Here is a 19,649-nt window from a genome sequence, read left to right as displayed (position 1 = left end):
AAATATTATTGCTCAATTCTATTTAAAGGCCAGTATAAAAACAGTCAATAGGAGCTTCCATTTTACTGCTAGATGAGACTTACTCCTTCTGTTAGGGAGTAAGTTTTTAAGACAAAACAATGCAGTTCAGCATTTTAATGCTAACCAGAACCAAAAAGTGTCATTTATGCTTTTGCTGTATTCTTATAACACTGTTTAGTGCTGTGTTAATCACTGTTAACCCCAAGTTTTGAAAGTCTCTTGCACAGCATGTGTGTATGATCAGGGAGTTTCCTGTCTTTAACCTACAATACCTATCTATTAGATTGTCACAGCAGCAGCTTCTATTTTGTTTATTTGCTTTTAGACACAGTGACTCATTCTACACTTTAATTAATTAGATACTGTGATTAAAATTTTGGTATTGCATTGCAACTTTCCCTTCTTAAAAAGCTACAGCAGGTCATCATGGTGTCAGCTATAGATAATCTCATAGCTAGAACCTGAACATATGCTAGGGAAGAAAATGTAATGCCTCGGAATATAAATGTATATAAAATGAAATGGGATGAGGTGACCCTTTTTGTTTTTTGATTAATTACTGAATGGAAAATGATTTTGTGTGGGTTTTTTTTTTTTTTTTTTTTTTTTTACTGTTCAATTATGAGATGTCATGGCTACCTCAATTTCCCCAAATATTTTACTTGTTTTGTCTTTTGTGTTTTTTTGTTTTTGGTGCAGTACAAATAGCAGGTCTTCACTTCCCTTCTTTTACTCCACATCTCCTCCCGCATCAACTGACAGCTGGGAAAATTGTCAGTTGTAGCTGTTTGTTACCACTATCTCTTTTCAGTTCTCCAGCCATATGCAGAGAATTCTATCCAGATTACTAATGTTTGTATAAAACAATTTGTTTTAAATTTTTGGACAGGAATTAGAGGGTGTTCAGATCTGAGCAGGAAGTAGTGAAGGACAGAGTATATGGAGCAACCACACAACTGTACTCCCTAGTTAAAGGTGTAACAGTTTGTATTGTAAGCTCAGTTTTGGTCCTTGCTATAAAAATCATCATATCATCCCTAGTTAGCTAAATCTTGGGCTAAAAGATTTTTGGTAGAAAATTTGGAGTGACTCAAAATTGTTCCTTAACATCCTAACATTAGAGGGATGTGTGTGCGTCTGTGTGTGTGCATGTGCATTTGCAAGTGACAAATAGTTAGGTTAAAGTTCTAGCCTATAGGATTCCTCCAGCAGAGGTCTAGTGCCTCCTAAAGCTCACTGGGTTTTTTTCCTCAATGCAGGCCTCCGCCCATAAACAATTCTATTCCAGATTTTAAATCTGGGACTAGATAGAGCATTGGATAAATCAGGAGGTGAGTGGTGGCCACATGTCCTTCCACTCCTGAAGTCAGTAAAAGGGGAAAAGCTCAGGGTATGTCTACACTTGCAGCCTAATTCGAACAAGGGCTGCAAATGTAGGCATTCGGAATTGCAAATCAAGCCCGGGATTTAAATATCCCGCCCTTGATTTGCATCTTCCCGGCCGGGCGCCATTTTTGAAATTTACAAGCCCGAAGTAACTGCCCGTGTCAACACATGGCAGTGAAACGGGCATTCGAAATAAAGTCCTATTTCGAACTACCTGTTAAGCCTCATTGCAGGAGGAATAACAGGTAGTTCGAACTAGGGCTTTATTTTGAACGCCCGTTTCACTGCCGCATGTAGACACGGGCAGTTACTTCGGGCTTGTAAATTTTAAAAAAAAAATGGCACCCGGCCGGGAAGATGCAAATCAAGGGCGGGATATTTAAATCCCGGGCTTGATTTGCAATTCCGAATGCCAACATTTGCAGCCCTACTTCGAATTAGGCTGCAAGTGTAGACATTCCCTCACAGATTCTGCAACAAGGCATCCAGTTCTCTTGACCCTTTTAGTTCACTGGGCTTTTCTGAGCCAACCCCAAGTCTTCACAAGCTTTACAAGAGTTGTTGCTTCCTAAGGGGAATCTGCTTTTCTATAGAGCAGACAGGTTGTGTATAGGGAAAGAGTCTTCGTTCCCACAAACCTCTCCATAGGAACTGGGGAGCAGCGGGTGGGCTCCTCCCCTGATTCTGCTGGCACCCATTCCTTAATACACCAACAAGCCCTATCTGTCCATCCTTTGAACCTTGGAAAGAGATCTCCAGTCCTTCAAACATTAGAAATGGGCAAGAGAACAGCTGGTCTCTAAATCTGAGAGAGAGATCCTAATGACCTAGACATTTGTAGGAATAGCACTCTTGTCTTGCAATCATTAGGGAGTCTGATACATTAGGACTCACTCCACAAAACAGTGCTTCAGGACCATGGTGACCAGCATATTAAAGGGTTATTCCCTTGCCTCGACATCTTCTGTGATCCGCTTAATAGGGTCTCCTTTCTTGTGGACTATCTAGAGTGTGCAGGAACAAGACTCCTGTCCCACAGACCACAGGGTCATCTTGAAAATTAAGTAAATTCCTCCAAACTTTAAGATCAAGTTCCAGGCATAATATCCTGGCTTGAGGATGCAGCTGCTAATATTAACTAAATAGTAGGTTAAACAGGAAATGCAGTCACTGAATTAAAAGCCACAGCATGAACTCTGTCCAGTATAGCTGCAAACATGTAGTAATTGTAGTGAATCAAAGTACTCTACAATTTCCTTTAAATAGGTATTAGAGTATTTGTTCATTTGGTATCTTTGCATGGAAAGTCAGTTAATAGAAGAAAAGTGTAATATGCATCGATGGGGTCATTTATGGAGTGTTGTGATCTGAGGACCACTTGTACAGCTCTTTTCAAACATCTATCCTTAATCTTTTGCATCTGATTCTGCATGGGAGAGAACTGTCTACAAATTAAAACGCAAATGATGTATTAAAGTGAAAGATGTATTCAAGTGATGTTCTGTTATTTATATTAAATGTTTGCTTTGAAGTAACTAATATAATTGCGAGTATCATGCTTCTGCCATTTCAAACTTCAAAGAGCAAGTGACCTCCCAATGATCAGTGACAGAAGACAAACCTAATTTTCTTGACTTAGATGGAAACTAAATGTATAGGGAAATGCATAGGGAATTAACTTGAATTCCATTTGGACCACAATGTTGTGAGCACCCATATTTGTAGCGGCCTGTTTTAGGTGATAGTCAAAATCTCATAGACATGAATATCTTCTCGCCTGCTGTAGAGTTTAAGTTATGGTGTTTTCAGAGTGAGTGTGGCTTATTATGGAAGTCCAACCTTAACATTTTGGGGGGGTTCTGACATGTGCTTTGCTTAACCTTCTTGAAAGAGAAAATGTACGCTCTGAGCTGATATGTACCTGCAAACTTCATTTCAAAATGTTGGGGTGTTTTGGTGTGGAAATGAACTCCAATGCAGAAATACACCTTTAAGGAAAAGAACTTAAGTTTTAATTGAAACTTAAAAGCCTGTTTCTTTGTTGATGGTTAGACAATAGTTCTCATTTCCTTTGTGCTAAATCTTTACTCAAAGAATATGTTTATAAAAAGTCTTACCAACTCCTTTATTAAAGACCTGACACTGTTTCGGTATCTCTTTAGTGACAGTTTCTAAGTTGGGACTCTTCATCTTAAACAGTATTTTGCTTTTAGTAGGAGGCAGAGGCTTCAAACAGTCATGAATTTGAGGATTAAGAATTCAGAACCCATTAGACACCATAGAATTTTAAAGTTGAGGAAACTTTAAAATTTTAAATGTGTTCAGATTAAGTTGCTTTTACCAGTGATTAACTTAACTTGATACCTCTTAGATTTTCACTTAACTGACTTTTCTTGCACTAGAAAAATGGAATGGAATCTTATTTTTCTTTTTTAATACCTAAATTTGCCTCATGAGACTGCTAAAATGGTAGCTTTCTGTTAGATTGTCTTATGATATTCATTTACAGTGTTAATGACGTTCTCTGCTCTAATTAGATGTAGTGGTTAGCATGTAGTTTCAGTAACAGTTTAGTTTTCTTTTTAATCATGTCTGTTTTATAATCAGGAAATCTTACTCAGGTCCAGAACAAAAAAAGGCTTTGATTTTTTTCTTCAGATTGTTCCTGTCATACTAAGATTTACATAATCCAGTATTGATTTTTCCATATACATTTAATATGAATAATCTGTTTTCCTACCTTGAACTACAATGGAAAGAGTGTCCATGCTTTGATCCAATTTCAACACTGTAGAGCTGTATTAATAATCACTGTTGAGTGGTTTTAACTCTGCTAGGCAAGCATTTTTATTTCTAACATGAAGTACAGCTCTTGACTGTGGTTTCTAAAGTCTTCAAAAGAAACAGAAATGACTGTTTCCCTTCTGTGTCAAAATCTTCATCACGATCTTACCAGTATCAGAAGATTGATCAGTCCTTTTTTCATTGCATCTTCTCATTTTAAAACTGTAGGCTGACATTCTAACTGTGTTGAGTGATGCTTCCTTTATAGATTCAAACAGATGTAAAGAGGGCATCTTAAAAATATTATCTATAGAGAACTTTTGTCAGCACCTTTTATTTGCTACATTTAATGTGGGAAAAAACTGAATTGTGCTAAAACCTGAAAATCTTTTTGCTGTCTCTTTTCTTCATGCATGGCTTGATGAGGCAGTCAGCTTCAGGTAAGATTACATTGCCAAAGTCCAATAACATGATTCTTACTTATTACATGCCTGTCTTCTCTCAACTACTCTGAATTCATAAATATAACTTCCATTAGCCTTGAATGATGTTTGTTTTTAATCATGGCCTTGGGATGCATTCCAGTGGTTAACACAAAGCATGCATTCTTTTTTCAAAATGTTTCTAATGCATGCTTTTTTACATAGTAGATGACAATATTTGCTTACATAAGCCTTCTGAGGTTCTTGATAGAGCTAGCTTTGAGAATGACAGGGGGTTGAAGGTGGAGACAATCTTTTTATGGTCACATGGCTACACACTTATGATTAAGATCTCTTCAAGCACCCTGTCTTGGCAGCAGTGAAAGTATGGGTAAGGCTATTATCACCCCAAGCATTTTAATGACCTTTCTCCTAATGTTTGTGGGTCTGCCAGGCCTAGTGTATTCCCAAGCCTTATCAGGCAAGAGTCCTGCAGAACCGCTGCATGAAGCAAACAGTTAGGCTACGTCTATATTGCGCCTCTCTTGCGCAAAAGCCTATGCAAATGAAGTGCGGATTAGCATATTGCCACACTTCATTTGCATAATTAAGTAGGGGGCGTTTTTGTGCAAAACCTCCCTCTTGCACAAGAGCCGTTCTTCCTGAAAAAATGAGGAAGAAGGGCTCTTGTGCAAGAGGGTTTTTTTGCATAAAAAGGAGCCCTCTACACAGCTCCTTTTTGTGCAAAAGCTTCTTGCGCAAAAACAGCCCCTAATTAATTATGCAAATGAAGTGTGGCAATATGCTAATCCATGCTTCATTTGCATAGGCTGTTGTGCAAGAGGGGTGCAGTGTAGATGTAGCCCTAGTGTCCTACAAATACAGCTGGAGCAGAAGAGAGGGAGCAAAGTGAGGCCTGTTATCACCTTTGTAGGCAGGAAAGCCAATCCTAGCACTTGAAAGAAGAACTGGGATTTAACCAGTGGTGCCCTTCCTCACAAAGAAGGGCTTTACTGACTGGCAATGGCTGTACCATACTAAAGGCTGTAACTCTAGCCCAGCATTTCTTAAACTGTGTTCTGTGGCGCACCAGTGTGCCGCAAGGCAGTTGGAGGTGTGCCGCAGAGACACGGTGCCCATACGTCCCTTTTTTTCCGGAACAGTCCCGGATTTAAAGACACCCAGTGCTAGCGCGGCGCAGCAGCAACTCCCTGCCCCCCCCCCCCCCCCAGCATGTAAGCGGCTCCCTTGGTGCTTTGTGTGAGCAGCCAGGGGGGGCTCCCAGTGACACGCAGTGTCCAGAGCTCCAAGCTCCCATGCAGCACGGGCAGCTGTCTGGCAAGCTCCTCCCTTCACCCCATAGCCCTTCCATCCCGCTGCGGGACTGCCTCTGCCATGCACTGCCAGCCCAACCTCCTCCATCCACAGGTGGCTGTCCCTGCTGCCGAAGGGGGAAGGGCACTGGTTGGAGCCAGTGAGCTGCTGCTGAGAGCTTCCACCAGAGTCCCGGCAGACACCGTGCAGAGCCCAGCTGGAGTGCTGCAGAGCGGGGTACATTCGGGCTCCTCCGGTGTGCTCTGTGCATGGCCTTTTCTCCCCACGCCCCTTCCCACTCCGCTGGGGGAGTGGCAGTGCACAGACCCGCTTGCTCTGCCGCGCTCTGCAAGCCAGATCTGGGAGGGTGAGGTTTCCCCTCCCCATGCTCCTCCTAATGGCAGCCAAAGCTGGTGCGGGGACTGGAATGCTGCACTAACATTAGCACCGGGGGCAGCCCAGCTCCAGGCCTAGCAAGCGGTCCTGCCTTGGAAGCAGCTGGGGCCAGGGCTGCAGAGACTTCTGGGGCCCAACCATAGACTCCAGCCCCAGAAACTGGAAGGCAAAATGTGGGGGAGGGGCTCGGAGAGAACTAGGGGGTGGTAGAAGAAGGGGCTTGAGCTGAGGGGAGGGAGACAGGGCAGGAGAAGAAAGGGGAAGGCACCAAGGAACAGGGTGGCACTGGAGAGATAAATGCCAGGGGGCCAAGTGGATAAAATGAGGAAAAGGGCAGAAGGAGTGTGGGGAGGTGTCGGTGGGGGTAGGAGCGTGGAGGGGACAAGGTGATGTTGGGAGAGGAGAAGAGAAGGGCACTGGAGGCAAGAGGAAGCAAGGGGAGGGGAAGGTGCTGGGAGAAGGGTTGAAAGGAGCATGAGGAAGGCGGGGTTGGAGCAAGTCATGTATGAGGGCACAGAGGAGCATGAGAGGAACTGGGGCAAAGGGTGGGGAGGGGATGGGCATCAGGGGGAAAGGGGGCAGTGGGAAGGAGGAAGCACCAGGAGTAAGGGAGGTGCAGGTGCCACAGGATTCTGGGGCTGAAGCAGAAGGGCAGACATCTGCAGGGAGGAGTCCAGCACCAGAGGAGAGAGGGTTCGGTGGGGGCCAAACTCATCCCCTATGAGTAGGAGGATGGTGGGAAAAGTTCTAAGAGGGGGTTACTTTACTTCTGATCATGTGTCCATCTTAACCCTGAGAGTCAGGGGCATAGTAAACAGAGGTCAGGGCGTGTAGGTAATGTCTCCTTAATTTTGGTTCAGAGAGCAGAGTTCAAAAGGCCACCCTTAAAAGGGGGCAAGCTTCCTTCCCCCCCCCCCAAAAAAAATCCTCGGTGTTCCCCATTAAAAAAAATTGTTTGGTGTTCCTCGGTCTTAAAAAGTTTAAGAAACACTGCTCTAGCCCTTATCCTGGAAGGGCCCACTCTCTTTCCTCCAAGAGGAAATGATCATATGGTCACAGATGGGACTGGAAAACCTAGTTTTTATTCTTGGCTCCTTGCCCAGATTTGTGAGCGTGACAAATCACGTAGTTTCTATTTGTTTCATTTTTCCAAATTATAAACTAGAGAATATTGCTTTCTTGTGAGACATGCTGAGCCTCGGTTCAATACCTGTAAAGAACTTTAAGAGTCTGTAGATCCTCAAACTGATAGTACCTGTATCTTTACATTTTAAGTTTTTAAATTGGTACCAGTCTCTCTGATCCCCACAGACCTCATGCAGGTCCTGCTAAATATCCCTTCACTTACTGAGTGAACCCTCAGCCCATAGCAGCTTCACTGGGTGTGGGAAAGGCCTGGAGGAGCTGTGCAACATATGTCTCAATGACAAACACCTATAGGCGTATAGCTTGTACACCTACTGAGTAGTAAATACCTAAGCACTCTGTTAGCATGGTAAAATACATAGCCTTGACATTTGAACAGAGACACCTTTAAGGTTATCTCTTAAATAGTAGCTGATTTCAGGATTTCAGTTTTCTAACAATCACACGCTTCTAGACAAGAATGAAATTGATGGTACAATTCAGATGATTTCTTACTTTCTTCAATTAAAAACCAATAAATTATATTGAAATATTTTTTGTTTCACAATTAAAACTTGCTGGGTTTTATTCCATCTAGAAGATTTTGAAATAGACTAGTGCAGTGACATTTCACATTAGGCCATTTGGGGTCACATCACAATATTCACATTTTTAACAAGTTTAAAGAGGCTTTGGGACTTTTGGAAGCTCAAAGTTTGTATTGCTGAAAGTGAATCCAGAATGGCAGACTAAGCTTTTCAGGGTGAAATCCATCTGCCAGGTTTGAAAGTGCCTGTTTCATACACAATGCAGAGTTTGGTTAGTATTAGAGGCTAGAAAGATCCTGAGGAGAGGCAGCTTATCCAGATTTGAGTTCCAGATTTGGGATGGAACAAATTTTGGCCAGTTTTATATTTTCCACCAACTGGCTTGCCCAGCCACAGTTTGTGTCTGGGTGACCACCAGTGCTTGCAAATACTGCTACTTAGTCCTATTCAGCGTAGTTAAATACAGGAAATGTTTGGGATTGTCCATGTTATGGAATATTGCCACTTAACATGCAAATAGGCCTTTATGAATCAGTTTTTCACTAGGTAGAAGTATTTGAAAAAAGTTACCAATTTATTATACTGCCTATGTTCGTCTATGCCATATCTCTTTACACTTTTTGACACAACATGAGGTATAACTGCAATACAGTATAAGATGCACTCAAAGTTTTGGCTTTATGTGGGTAAATTTTATTGAGCAGTTGGACTCTTTGCAGATAAGAAGTGGGAAATAGAAGATGTGAAATGTACCTACAAGCCTGGAACCAAAGCATATACGTTCTCTCCACCACACACTATGGACACTTTGTAGGTTAAAGCTGCAGCCTCTTTACACAGTTTTCATTCTATGTTCAGGCCACTAAAGTAACTGTGGATCTTAAGATCTAGGCCTGCTCCCAGTCCCACTCTTTGCCATTTTGTGTGGTGTCTCTGAAGAACGCCATCCCGTTTGCAAACAAGTGTGCCCTGTTTGCTCTTCCCCACTAAAATGTGGGATCTTTGCACTAGGATGAATTCCACACACCCCAAGATCTCTGCAGTGTTAAAGTAGGGCTTGTTCAATGTTCTGTACAGTTCAGTCTTTCTAATCAAAGCCTTCTGTTTTTAGATTTTTGCCCTCCCACCATTCTCGTGGCCTTTGTGTTGCAAGTAACTATTTGTCTAACAGAGCAAAACTTGAGGCATGTTTAGGAGCCTTTTAGGTTCCCTAGATATCTACAAAGCAGGTATGCTCTTTCTGCATCCATGGTTTTTGAGCACGAAGCCATCTCTGCAGTTGTCACTGACCCCTAAATATTGACTGACTTACTAAACTGATCTTGGCAAAATTCTAAGAACCAACCTCCCAAACACTTTACAACAGCTAAGATTAGATTCTCTAAGTTATGCTGAGCAAGTCACTTTTTTCCTTCCTTCAAAATAGCTTCAGACAGTGGTCATAAAAGCTAATCACAACAGTTGAATATACTTGAAATGCAAATATTAAGTAAGTTTTACCAGTGTTACAACCAGTTTTGTTTTGTAAGATATTTCTCTTTTAAATGGAGAGTAGTCTGGTATACTATGTGAGGAAAGGTAAGTTTCAGAGCAAGAATGCCATTTAAAACCTCAATGTTCATTGGAAGTTGAATGGAAGGGAAAGACGTTCTTCATCTTTCAAGGTGGAGAAACTCAATTGTATTGCTCTTGAATGCTGTTTACTTGCTCTTCCACAAAACATTGGCAGCCACCCCTGACAGAGCTTTCTTCTTTGTGTTTCCTAATTTAATGACCTGCACAAAATACCTCTCCTGAGATGATACATAAAAGGAAATAAAGAAAAGTAGTTACTGTCCAGTAATACTCCACATTTGTAGTACAGTAAAACTCCAGTTGTCCGGGATCCAGTGATCTGTCACTCCCGATAGTCCGACACCAACTGGAACCTGGAAGTGCTCTGGCCAGCCAGACAATTGGAGCTGCTCCGTGCCGCTGCCCCAAAGCTGCTGCTGCTGCTGAAACTGACCCATGGTGGACTTGGGGAAGAGGCGCAGAGCAGAGCAGCTGGGGTGCTGCCAGGTTGGTCCCGCAGCACTGCCCCTTACCATCGTGCTCAGCACCCAGCAGCACCCCAGCTGCTCTGCTCCGTGCTGCAGCCGCTGCTGAAACTAACGAGCGGCGGACTTGGGGAAGCTGCGGAGTAGAGCAGCTGGGTTGCTGCCAAGCACCAAGCGGGGGGTGACGGACCAACCCAGCAGCACCCCAGCTGCTCTATCCCACGGCTTCCCCAAGTCACCACTGCTGCTTTCAGCCCCTGCTGGCCTGTCGCTGGCAGCTGCGCGGGGCTTCCCCTGCCTCCCTACAAAACAGTGGAGGGTTTGCCCCAGGCTGCACTGTTCCTTGCCAACCCCCTCCCCTCCCCCAGACCCCTCACAGCCCCCCTTCCAGAGTACCTCCTGATACTCCAGCATATCTGATAATCTGGCACCCCTTGGGTCCCAAAAGTGCCGGATTATCGGAAGTTTACTGTATATTCTCATTGAGGATGTCCAGAGACACCAGATTTATCCTCAAAAACCAGAGGCATTTGTATATACAATCCAAAAATGTTAGTAGCATTAGTCTTCACTTTTTGGTACACCTTAAAAGGGCCTTATTTCCAAAGTGCAGAGCATGTACTCAGCCCTCTTTCTAGAGTGTCGTCTTGGACATTCAAACTCTAGTCACTCTTGGCAGTCTTGGTCCTGCTTGCATTTAGAAGTCATTGAATGTCAAGGATACTTATTTCCCAGACATGTTGGTTTTTATTCGTATTGCTTGACTCTTCACCTGTGATTAAATGTTAACTCTTGTTTTTTACAGATCAGGTGCCTAAAAGGACAGAAAGGCTTCTCAGGCCAACCCACTTTTGATGGCATTCACATTGTCAACCATTTGATAGGAGATGATGAGTCATTTCATTCTTCTGATGAAGATTTTATAAATCACTCCATACAGGAGGGTGGGATCCATTTTCATTTACCTAGGACTGGACAGATGACTTTGGACCCAACTGTGGTAGATAGCAGTGAAAGTGATACTGAAGAAGGTGGCCTGGATACTGGGGATTCAGACAAGATTATTCCAAAGCGAAAGAATCAGCAAAGAATGGACTCCTATTCTACTACTGTGTGATCGTCACTGTGACTAGCATCTAAAACTTTAGATTTTTTTTTAAGGGTTAGGTTGTCAAATGACTAAAGATGCCCACCTCTTGGAATAGTGGCTTGTCTGATACATTTTATATATAATATATGTATATATGTATGTATACACACACAATTTACTGTTTGCCTTCTACCTTTGCCAAATCTTCATCGCTGACATACCATAGAGTAGACTGGGCAGAAGTTGATGGATGACCGTTCTAACAGTATTACTGAATGTTCCTTATTTTAGAAAATGCAAATATATAATTTCTTTAAATATAAAATAACCATTTTGCAGTTCATAAACTTGGGAAATCTTTTTTTCTTCAAAAGAAACTGCTCTTGTGCAATATTTTTGTGCTCAGTGAACAAATGTGTTCTTTTTACCTTGTTACCCATTTGTGATCAAAATGGACATTAGACAGGTTGATCACGATGCATGTCTGATTTGTTTTTTGTTTGATATATGTTTGGTTTTAATTAAAAATAATCAATGGAGACCCCTAAAAGGCTCCAAACACACACCTTTATTTCTTCCGCTTATAAATACAAATTAATGGTCACACCTGTCCAAAATGTTTTTAAAATCATTCTGAATTTTAAGTTTTGTGTATCCAGTTTGGATGTGTTGCTAAAACCTGGTCAAAGAATGTTTACTATGAAGTTTATTTTGTACATGTTTCTATCTCTCTGCAGCAAACTGAAAATGTACATTATGCATTTTATATGAGTATAAATGTTGCAAAATAACTAAACTTGGCATTCTAACAGGAAAATGAATTCTGTATATAAATATTGGTAGTGAAATACAAAATAAGGGCGAAACACTAATCTTAGATTTAATCTCTGTTTAGCTACTGACACTATAGCAGGTTCATGTCTTGTTCCAAATTACTATTGACTGAACTTTTAACTCCATATATGTATAACTAATAAATTTTTGATTTAACAAGATTGGTAATATTTACTGCTCAGAAATAACTGTCGGTATCCTAGAGATTGTGTAGGTGATTACACAGTATAGATCCAGAGAGTAGTTCAGATAAAGATGGAAAGTATTGTTATCTGGTTTTAAAATAACCAAATATAGGGATCTGTTTTTACTGCACTGAAAAATGCTTCATTGGAACTGTAGTTAGTTTGAAGAATTTCATTACAAGGATATCTAAAAACCAAAAAACTACTAGTCTGGGCCTCTAATGAAGACACACCTACTTTAAAATGGAGCTATGACTTCAGTGAATGTGATCAAGAAGTGATAGGAATAGTAGGAGGAAAAACCACATAATAAGGAAAATGGATTTCAAGAAAGCAAGGCAGACTTTATTAAACTCAGGGAGTTGGTAGGTGAGACCCCTTAGGAAGCCAATCTAAGGGGAAAAACTGAGATTTGGCAGTTTTTCAAAGAGACGTTAAGGGCACTAGAGCAATCTCATTCTGGAAATGTGTCAAGAAACTACTTTTGTTTAGCCAGGCAATCCTCAATTATCTGAAATTAAAAAATCCATACAAAAAGTGGAAATTGTATCCGATTACAAAGGGCACATAAATGAGTAGCACAAGTATGTAGGGACAAAATTAGGTCAAGTCACAAAATGAACTTAAACTAAGTAGAGACATAACATGTAAAAAGAAAACATTCTGCAAATGTGTTAGAAGCAAGAGGAGGACTTAAGACAGGTTAAACTCATTTTTCGGGGGAGGGGGCACCAGTGAAAATGAGGTAGGATTAGAGGATAAAACGGGAAGAACAAGTTAAAAATTCCTTATACAAGTTAAATGCCCGCAGTTCACCAGGGCCTGATGAAATACGTCATAGAACACTCCTAGAGCTGAATGAGGAGATATTTCTTAGCTTTGAAAAAGCATAGAACATGGGTGAGATTCTGAGGACTGGGAAAAAATGCCTATATAATGCCAAGCTATAAAGGTGACGAAGGGCAACCTGGGGAATTAGAGACTAGTCATCTTAAATTCAGTACCCAGAAAGGTAATGAAGCAAGTAAGTAAGCAATCATTTTGCAGACATATAGGATATAATAAGGTGATAAGTAATAGTCAATGTATATTTGTCAAGAACAAACCATGTCAAACCTAACATAGTTTATTTAAGGTAATGCGCCATGTGTATAGAGGGAAGCAGTAGATGTGGTATATCTTGATGTTAGAAAGGCTTCTGATATTGCCTCGTATAATCTCATAAACAAATTAGGGACCTATAACCTAGAAGGAGCTACTATATGGAGGGTGCATAACTCGTTGGAAAATTGTTCCCAGAGTAGTTTTCAGTGATTCACATTCAGTCTGGAGGGGCATATCAAGAAAGGTCCCTCAGAGATCAGTTCTTGGACTTGTTCTGTTAAATATCTTCAGCAATGATTTAGATAATGGCATAGAGAATACGCTTACAAAGTTTGTGGAGGATACCAACCTGGGACAGGAGGGGGTGCAAGAGCTTTGGAAAATAGGATTAAAATTCCAAAAGATCTGTATAAACTGGAGAAGGAAATAGGATAAATTGAATAAGGACAAATAAAAAGTACTACATTTAGGAAGGAACAAATACAAAATGGGAAATGACTGCTAGGAAAGAGTACTGTGGAAAGAGGTTAGGGGGCATCATAGTGGATCACATGTTAAATATGAGTCAACAGTATAACACTGGCAAAGAAAAGCAAACTTCATTCTAGAAGTGGTGTAAGTAGAGTTGCTAATTTTGGTTGGATGTATTCACAACATCGCATGGCAATCTTTAGTTAAAACTTAATCTTTATTTCCTGGAGAATCTTTATTTCCTGGAGACTCTAGGCTAATCTTGGAGGCTTGGCAACCCTCGTTTTATGAAAAACACAGGGGCTACGTCTACATTGGCCCCTTTTCCGGAAGGGGCATGCTAATTTTTCAGATTGTAATAGGGAAATCCGCGGGGGATTTAAATATCCCCCGCGGCATTTAAATAAAAATGTCCACCGCTTTTTTCCGGCTTTTAGAAAAGCCGGAAAAGAGCGTCTACACTGGCCCCGATCCGGCCCGATCCTCCAGAAAAAAGCCCTTTTCCGGAGGATCTCTTATTCCTACTCTGAAGGGCTTTTTTCCGGAGGATTGGGCCGGATCAGGGCCAGTGTAGACGCTCTTTTCCGGCTTTTCTAAAAGCCGGAAAAAAGCGGCGGACATTTTTATTTAAATGCCGCGGGGGATATTTAAATCCCCCGCGGATTTCCCTACTACGATCTGAAAAATTAGCATGCCCCTTCCGGAAAAGGGGCCAATGTAGACGTAGCCAGGCAGTAATTCTTTTCTGCTCCACATACTGTGTCCAGTTTTGGGTACCATGTTTCAAGAACAATATGGACAAATTGGAGAAAATCCAGAAAAAAGCAACTAACATGGGTTTGTTTAGAAAAATTGATCTGTGAGAAGATTGAAAAATGGGATTTGTTTAGCCTGGAGAGAGAAGATAGAGGATCTGATAACCATTTCCAAGTACATAAAAGGTTGTTGCAGGAAGGGAAGAAAAATTGTTCACCTTAACCTCTGGGAATAGAACAAAAAGCAATGGGCTTGAACTGCAGCAATGGCAGTTTTGGGTGGCCATTGGGATAATTGACCTAACTGTCAATGATGGTTAAGCACTAGAATAAATTGCCTAGTGACAAAAATGCCAGATTTAGGCATAAGATAACAGCCACAATTTAAGGCCTCTAAAAAAGAAAAAAAATCAAATTAAAGAATTATTATAATTAATAAAGGAAATATGTGGAAAAGATTCAAACTATAGACCTTTTCTTTCAACCGTGACAAAAATATACCCATTTAGCTACACAAATACCTTTACCCTAACCTTACCCTTCACTAATTGGTCATTGTTGTCAGGCAGGTGGTCAGGGCTCAGAAAAAATACGATAATTGCATTGGTAATTAGTATTTCCCCAAGTAAGTCTGCTATTATAAGTCAGCATTTTGTTGGCCAGCTGCAACTGGTAAAATTCTGACCATGTTGGCATCAATTATTTAAATTAATAAGCTCACTCACTGCTGATAAAATTGCAGGAGAGGGGGTCAGAGATGGCAGTGTCATGAATAGGGATGTAAAATCCCATTTAAAACGTTAACCTGTTAAATTATATGTTTAACCCATTAACCAGTGCCCTGCAGGCAGGGGGTTACCCTGGCACAGCTGGGCTAGGGAAGGGCCCGCCACACTAAGCCATAGACAAGAGGCTGCTGTGGCCTAGGCAGGCAAGGCCCACCACACCACTGATGGGGGGCTGCTTTGGCTGGACTGGGCACCAGTTAACTGGTTACCTGGGTAAGCATGCTGGTAAGGCAATGCTTACTGGTAACGGGTTAACCAGTTACCCCTTAAAATCCCTAATTGTGAAGCAATTCCGCCCAAGCTCATACTCATCTGGGAACTCATCCTAGGATTGATGTATATTGTCCCCCTTGGTTGGTAACAGCTGGAAAGCCACCATCTTTTGTTTACGGTCCAGCACGTTCAGTTGTATAGTGCCTCCACTCCTGATTTTCTTAAACGTTAGTGTGTTCTTTTATCTTTTGATCTGTACATACATACAGTTGAGTATTTTAGTGCACACACCACCTTTTTGCTCCATGCACTATCTGTGCTTCATGTGAATGAGTTTGCAGATGGTCATCTTATGGACGTGGCTCAAGTGGTTCTTAAGTAGAATACATTTGTATTTGTGTTCCTCTGGCAAAAGAAAAATCCCAACAATTCATTGTTTCATAGCAAAAATTAAATCAGAATAAACATTAGTAAATTTATTGTATTTATAGTATAAATAAATTTTGTATTTCCCTAACAATGAATCAAATGGGTTTTTTCATTTCATATGAAAAATAAGATGATTTTCCTTATTCATGGTGTAAAAAATTATATATTCTCTCTTGTCCTGTGAGAATATTAAGTTTTGATGTTTGTATATTCAATGGCCTTTTTTGTGAAAATTTCATTTTTAATGGTATGGGCCCTCTTAAATGTAATATAGCTGAGGGGCTCAGAATGCCATAATCCGTTCCTGCCTAAGAAAGTTGTGGAATCCCCATCACTGGAGCATTTTAAGAGCAGGTTAGACAGACATTTGTGAGGGGTGGTCTAGAATGATGGTGTTTGGTCCTGCTGCGAGTGCAGGGACTAGACTAAATGACCTCTCGAGATTCCCTTCCAGATCTATGGTTTTTCCACATAAAGTTGGGAAACTTTGGAAGCCTAAAGTTTTGAGCACTGTGCAGAAAAACCTTAGTGCTATTTAAAGGTTTCTCCTGTGGAAGATCTAACACTTTAGAGCAGAATTATCTCCGGGCTATATTGTAGCAAAATCTGTGTCCTACTCCACTTTTTAAATGTATGACTGTCAATTTTTTACTAACATCATCACCCAGCATATGTTTTTTTATTCCTTTTCTAGGATTTAGGTTTGAAAGTCTTGCTTTAGACATGAATCACTTCTTTAAGGTTTTCTTCCCAACTGTGAGGCTAGAAACTTTTTAATACTTTTTTTTTTTAGGTTCTTAATGAGCAATGACACTTATCTGTTTTCATCAACAAATAGTTGTTTGTGTTCATGTTCTGTAATGGTCTTATTCACACACTGGTATAGCTAAACGTGAGCTTTTTATACCACTCTCATTTATACTGTTCTGTTCGTTCCCTGAGCACCTGGCAACACTGTGAGAAGACAGGCTAGATCAGTGTTTCTTAAACTTTTTAAGACTGAGGAACACAAAACAATATTTTTTTTTTATGAGGAACACCAAGGATTTTTTTTGTTGAGCAGAAAAAGGGGGGGGGGGCGGGAGAAGGGGGGAAGTTATTGGAGGGAGGGGGGAAGGTAGCCTGCCCCTTTAAGGGTGGCCATTTTGAACTCTTGTTCTCTGTGGCACACCTCCGACTGCCTCGCAGCACACCGGTGTGCCGCAGAACACAATTTAAGAAACACTGAGCTAGATGGACCTTTGGTCTGATCCAGTATGGCCATTCTTATGTTCATTGCTGTGATATTGGAGGGCACATCTACATTGCAGTATAAGACCTGTGGCATGGCCACATCTGGGTCAGCAGACTTGGGCTGCTGGGTCAAAAACAGCACTGTTAATGGCTTGCTTGAGCTGGTGCCTGAGGTCCAAAACCCTGTGCCAGGAGTGGGGGATAGGAAGGTCTCAGAGCCCAGGCTCCTGCTAAACCTGGTTACCTATATGGCTGTTTTTAGCCCCATAAGCCAAGCCCTGTGAACCACAGTCAGCTGACCTGGGCTTTGAGACAATGCTGCAGATTTTCTACTGCATGGAGCTATCCCCTGAGACTCCTCCAGAGCCTTTTAAATTCATTTTATAGCTGATAGGCCAGATTTACTAGAACTGGAGCCATGAAATGTACATCCCACCAACCTGTGCTCTTATGGAATGTAGCCCAAGGAGGGCAAGAAGCGTTGTCACTTCTTGCCTTACTTGATTTCCCTGCCAGTGTGGGTGAAATAACTTTATTTTATGCTTGGCTGTTGGAAGCACTTTCCTCACTCACCTTCATCCCATACCTTCCTGGACAGTAGCACCCATGATTTCGGGTTGCCAGTCCTCTACAGCTCCCTGTAAAAGGGGAGGCTACAAGCAATATGACTGCACATCTATCATGCATTTGGTTCTCATCCTTACCCCAGAGGGAGACACTTGTGTTAGCAGGGTCTTATTTCGATAGGGCTTGGCAGATTCTTGTATCTGTTGCTCCATATTTGTATTGGCGAAGACATGGTCAAAGAAATGTGTCTTGCACGTGGAGCAGAAAATGATCAGAATTATGATGAAAAAAGTCTCAGGGGGTAGATGTTTTAGTCTGTAACTTTAAAAACAACGAGTAGTCCTCTGGCACCCTAGACACTAACAAAAATATACAGTATATAGTACCATGAGCTTTCGTGGGTAACATGAAATGGGTCTTACTCACAAAAGTTCATGACACGATATATTTTGTTACTCTCTAAGGTGCCACAGGACAACTTGTTACATTTATGATGGTCCTTAGACCATCGCACCAGAGAAGTGATGTTATTAGCCAGGTCTTCGGCACAGAACTATATACTGTCTTTTAGGTATCCAGAGCCCAAGTCATGGAGCACTTTGATATTAAGTCCAAAGCTTTGAACTTGATTGGCTGTTCTGTGGGAAGCCAGTTCAGGGAGCTCACTGTAGCTTGGGTGGCTGAGGAGATGTGCAGTAGCATTCGTATTGTAGGAGTTTCCTGAGTGTTGAAAGTTTTATATCTTAGTATTTCATGTTGCTGTGGGCCAGCCAAGAGGTGAAAAAGGCAGGAATGACTGAGGTCAGGTCTTTTTCTATCTAGAGTCTCCTAGCCAACCAGAGATGGTTAAAAAGTCTTGTTCCTGGCCTTTGTGACATGAGAATCCAGTGTCAGCAGAGGAATCTAAGAATACTCCTAGACTGCTGACTGAATTGACCAATTGTGGATGTGAAACTTCAATCAAAAATGAGCGTGCGATGGTTGCAGACTCCTCAGAATACTTTCCTCTGCCCTCAGTTCTCTTAAACTGTTAAAGCAGTGCAACTATGTGTCCATACCTCACTGCTTAAAATTGGAATTATAGTGATATCCCCAAAGTAAACTGATATAAATCAGAGTTAACATGACACAAGAGGTCAATACCAGTTTGACTAAATCAGTTCTTGAAATGATTTAAAATGGGGTAACATCTGTGCACATAGGTTCTTAATGAAACTGCTCTAAGTTTGCGTGAAGCTAAGGCCTGCATTTGTTTAACAGATTTTCAAGAATTGCATTTATTTTTCTGTTTAAGAAAACAGACCCTAAGTCTGAAGTGTGCTGAAGATAAATTGATGGTTGAAATTTGAAGCCCTGAAAATATTTGTGTTTTTCAGCTAAAACCCCCAAAGAAAAGCAGGTCCAAATTTTTAAAATAGAGCATGTCTAAACGATTCCTCTTCCAAAGTTATAGAATTTTGTATTGATGAAATAATTTGAAAAGTCAGTTACCCCTTGAAGAGTCATTGAGCCAGATTTTGCAGACGAGATTCAGTTAATAATGTATAAAACAGATTTTAGTCTTGCATTAAGTTGAAAGTCTTGGTTGCAAAGTTAACAAGGGAGTCATTTCTGAATCTTCCGTAGACCTGGCATATTGGAAGGGAAACTCTCCTGTTTTGCTCCTTTTGTGTTCTGCCTGCTGAACTTTTAGGCTATCCAAAGGCTTTCCAAAGACTTTCATAACATGGATTCAAATTCTATAACAAAAAACAGGACGATGTAGCACTTTAAAGACTAACAAGATAGTTTATTAGGTGATGAGTTTTCGTGGGCCAGACCCACTTCCTCAGATCAAATAGGAAGTGGGTCTGGCCCACCAAAGTTCATCACCTAATAAACCATCTTGTTAGTCTTTAAAGTGCTACATCGTCCTGTTTTTTGTTTCAGCTACACCAGACTAACA

At 41.2% G+C, this 19,649-nt stretch overlaps 1 protein-coding gene across 8 annotated transcripts in view; it reads left to right on the top strand.

The window, feature by feature from the left end:
• EVI5 (ecotropic viral integration site 5) overlaps positions 1-12,118 on the top strand; it is a 138,675-nt gene extending 126,557 nt beyond the window's left edge. For 7 of the 8 annotated variants that reach the window (XM_075936544.1, XM_075936541.1, XM_075936543.1 and 4 more), the window contains one exon: positions 10,841-12,118. In XM_075936544.1, the coding sequence (XP_075792659.1) occupies positions 10,841-11,152 (312 nt within the window). In that variant the 3' untranslated portion in view covers positions 11,153-12,118. The remainder of the gene's footprint in view (positions 1-10,840) is intronic. The other variant, XR_012905957.1, reaches the window with a different exon arrangement.
• Positions 12,119-19,649: the final 7,531 nt, after the last annotated feature.

This window comes from Pelodiscus sinensis, chromosome 9, assembly GCF_049634645.1.
Source record: "Pelodiscus sinensis isolate JC-2024 chromosome 9, ASM4963464v1, whole genome shotgun sequence".
In the NCBI taxonomy this organism is placed as follows: domain Eukaryota; kingdom Metazoa; phylum Chordata; order Testudines; family Trionychidae; genus Pelodiscus; species Pelodiscus sinensis.
The sequence above is the reverse complement of the archived record's forward strand: the minus strand, read 5'-3'. Positions and strand labels throughout refer to the sequence as shown.